The sequence below is a fragment of the Rhinopithecus bieti genome, unplaced genomic scaffold, assembly GCF_001698545.2.
Source record: "Rhinopithecus bieti isolate Rb0 unplaced genomic scaffold, ASM169854v2 scaffold_31527, whole genome shotgun sequence".
NCBI lineage: Eukaryota > Metazoa > Chordata > Mammalia > Primates > Cercopithecidae > Rhinopithecus > Rhinopithecus bieti.
The window spans coordinates 1,683,277-1,685,152 of NW_016813959.1; the positions used below are offsets into that span (position 1 = coordinate 1,683,277).

The following is a 1,876-nucleotide window of genomic DNA, read 5'->3' on the forward strand; positions in this document are numbered from 1 at the left end:
AGCCCGGGCAACAAGAGCAAAACTCTGTCTCAAAAAAAAAAAAAAAAAAAGAAGGAAAGAAAGTACTTCCTGAAGCCTCTTTTATTGGGTTCACCTTGGCTCTAATTGATTCAGACATGTACACATGGGACTGAACTAAAATACTCCCAAAATCGACACTCAGAGGATAAAAAAAAACCTTCATACTTTTTTGTTAGAATAAAATATCCCCTTTAGCTTATTCCCGCTTTCACACTTGAAGCTCCTAGACCTGGCCATAGATCCCTCAGGACCTATGTTCAATCTAGGAGCCTTTGAATCTGGCCGCCTGTTTGAATGGAATAAGGGTTGGGGCCCTGCAGCTTCAGTAGTCCACCCAAGCACGAGACTCAGCAGTCCCTCTGGTCTTCCCAGCCCTCTGCAGCCATGAGCTCTGATGCAGAAATGGCCATTTTTGGAGAAGCAGCTCCCTACCTCCGGAAACCAGAGAAGGAGAGAATCGAGGCTCAAAATCGTCCATTCGATTCCAAGAAAGCCTGCTTTGTAGCAGATGATAAGGAAATGTATGTGAAAGGCATGATCCAGAGTAGGGAAAATGACAAAGTCATAGTCAAGACCCTCGATGACCGGGTAAGTGTTGATTCCAGATGTCTTTGATAATACGGACATGCTCATTTTTCTTTGGAGTAGAATATTAAAAATTGCATGCTGGTCCTTTGGAATCTGAAGATAGAACAAAACTTAGTTTATCTGCTCTGCGGTGAGGTAGCAGGTGAAAGCTGCTATTGCATGCATCTTCACTCTTCCCTTTTTCCTTCTCCAAGGACTTGGGCTTTGAGGGGTTTTGTTGTGTTTGCTTTAGAGGAAGACAGCAGGTGAGGGCAGAAAAGTTTGGGCTATTTAAGGAAGAGGCTGATACTGGATGGGCCGACCAATTATACCTCTCTGGACTGTAGAGTGGCTCCTACAGAGGAAGCTCTGGAGCCATTGACGCGTTTAATGTGGAGAATTATCATGTACCATTCAGTACTTACTGGACATCCACCAGGTCTAGGTCCTAGCATTGATTGCTTTGCAAATATAAGCATACCTCTGCACCTGCTTTCCCAGAATTTCCCAAAGATGTATATGGCAGGTATGAATCTCATTTCACAAACTCAGGCATATGAGACAGACCTTGCTTTTATTTTTATTAAACTTAGCCTCTGATTCCGACCCCTTTTCAGTGGGCTGGGACAAGTTTTTTTCAGTCACTCTTGGGGTCACTCCACCACCAACCGCCTCAGGGATGTGTCACATTTTCAGAACCTTACACAGCACCACAATGGGGACTCACAGCCTCCCTGGAGGATCTATTAAGAAATAAGCCCCAGTCTGGCCAGGCGCAGTGGCTCACACCCGTAATCCCCGCACTTTGGGAGGCCAAGGCAGGCAGATCACAAGGTCAGGAGATCGAGACCATCCTGGCTAACACGGTGAAACCCCGTCTCTACTAAAAATACAAAAAATTAGCCCAGCGTGGTGGTGGGCATCTGTAGTCCCAGCTACTCAGGAGGCTGAGGCAGGAGAATGGCGTGAACCTGGGAGGCAGAGCTTGCAGTGAGCCAAGATCATGCCACTGCACTCTAGCCTGGACAACAGAGCGAGACTCCTTCTAAAAAAAAAAAAAAGAAAGAAAAAGAAAAGAAAAGAAATAAACCCCAGTTCTTAGAAGTTCAGGATACATAGACTTTTCTGCCTCCCCTTTGGCTACCTTGGGTGTCTGTCTCTATTTTTCTAGTCTGGGGTGGTGGAATGGAAGTGCCTCCCTTCCTCAAAAAATTTGGTCTATACCAGCAAAACTCCTTCTTTTTACCTTTCTGTGAAAACTTCAAAGTTTTCCTAAGGACTTAGGCTT

The 1,876-nt window shown here is 45.3% G+C and overlaps 1 protein-coding gene across 1 annotated transcript in view; it reads left to right on the forward strand.

Moving 5' to 3' along the window:
- Window positions 1-405: 405 nt before the first annotated feature.
- Window positions 406-1,876, forward strand: part of MYH13 (myosin heavy chain 13) — a 67,845-nt gene continuing 66,374 nt past the window's right edge. The window contains exon 1 of the mRNA XM_017849252.1: window positions 406-609. Within this exon, the coding sequence (XP_017704741.1) occupies window positions 406-609 (204 nt within the window). The remainder of the gene's footprint in view (window positions 610-1,876) is intronic.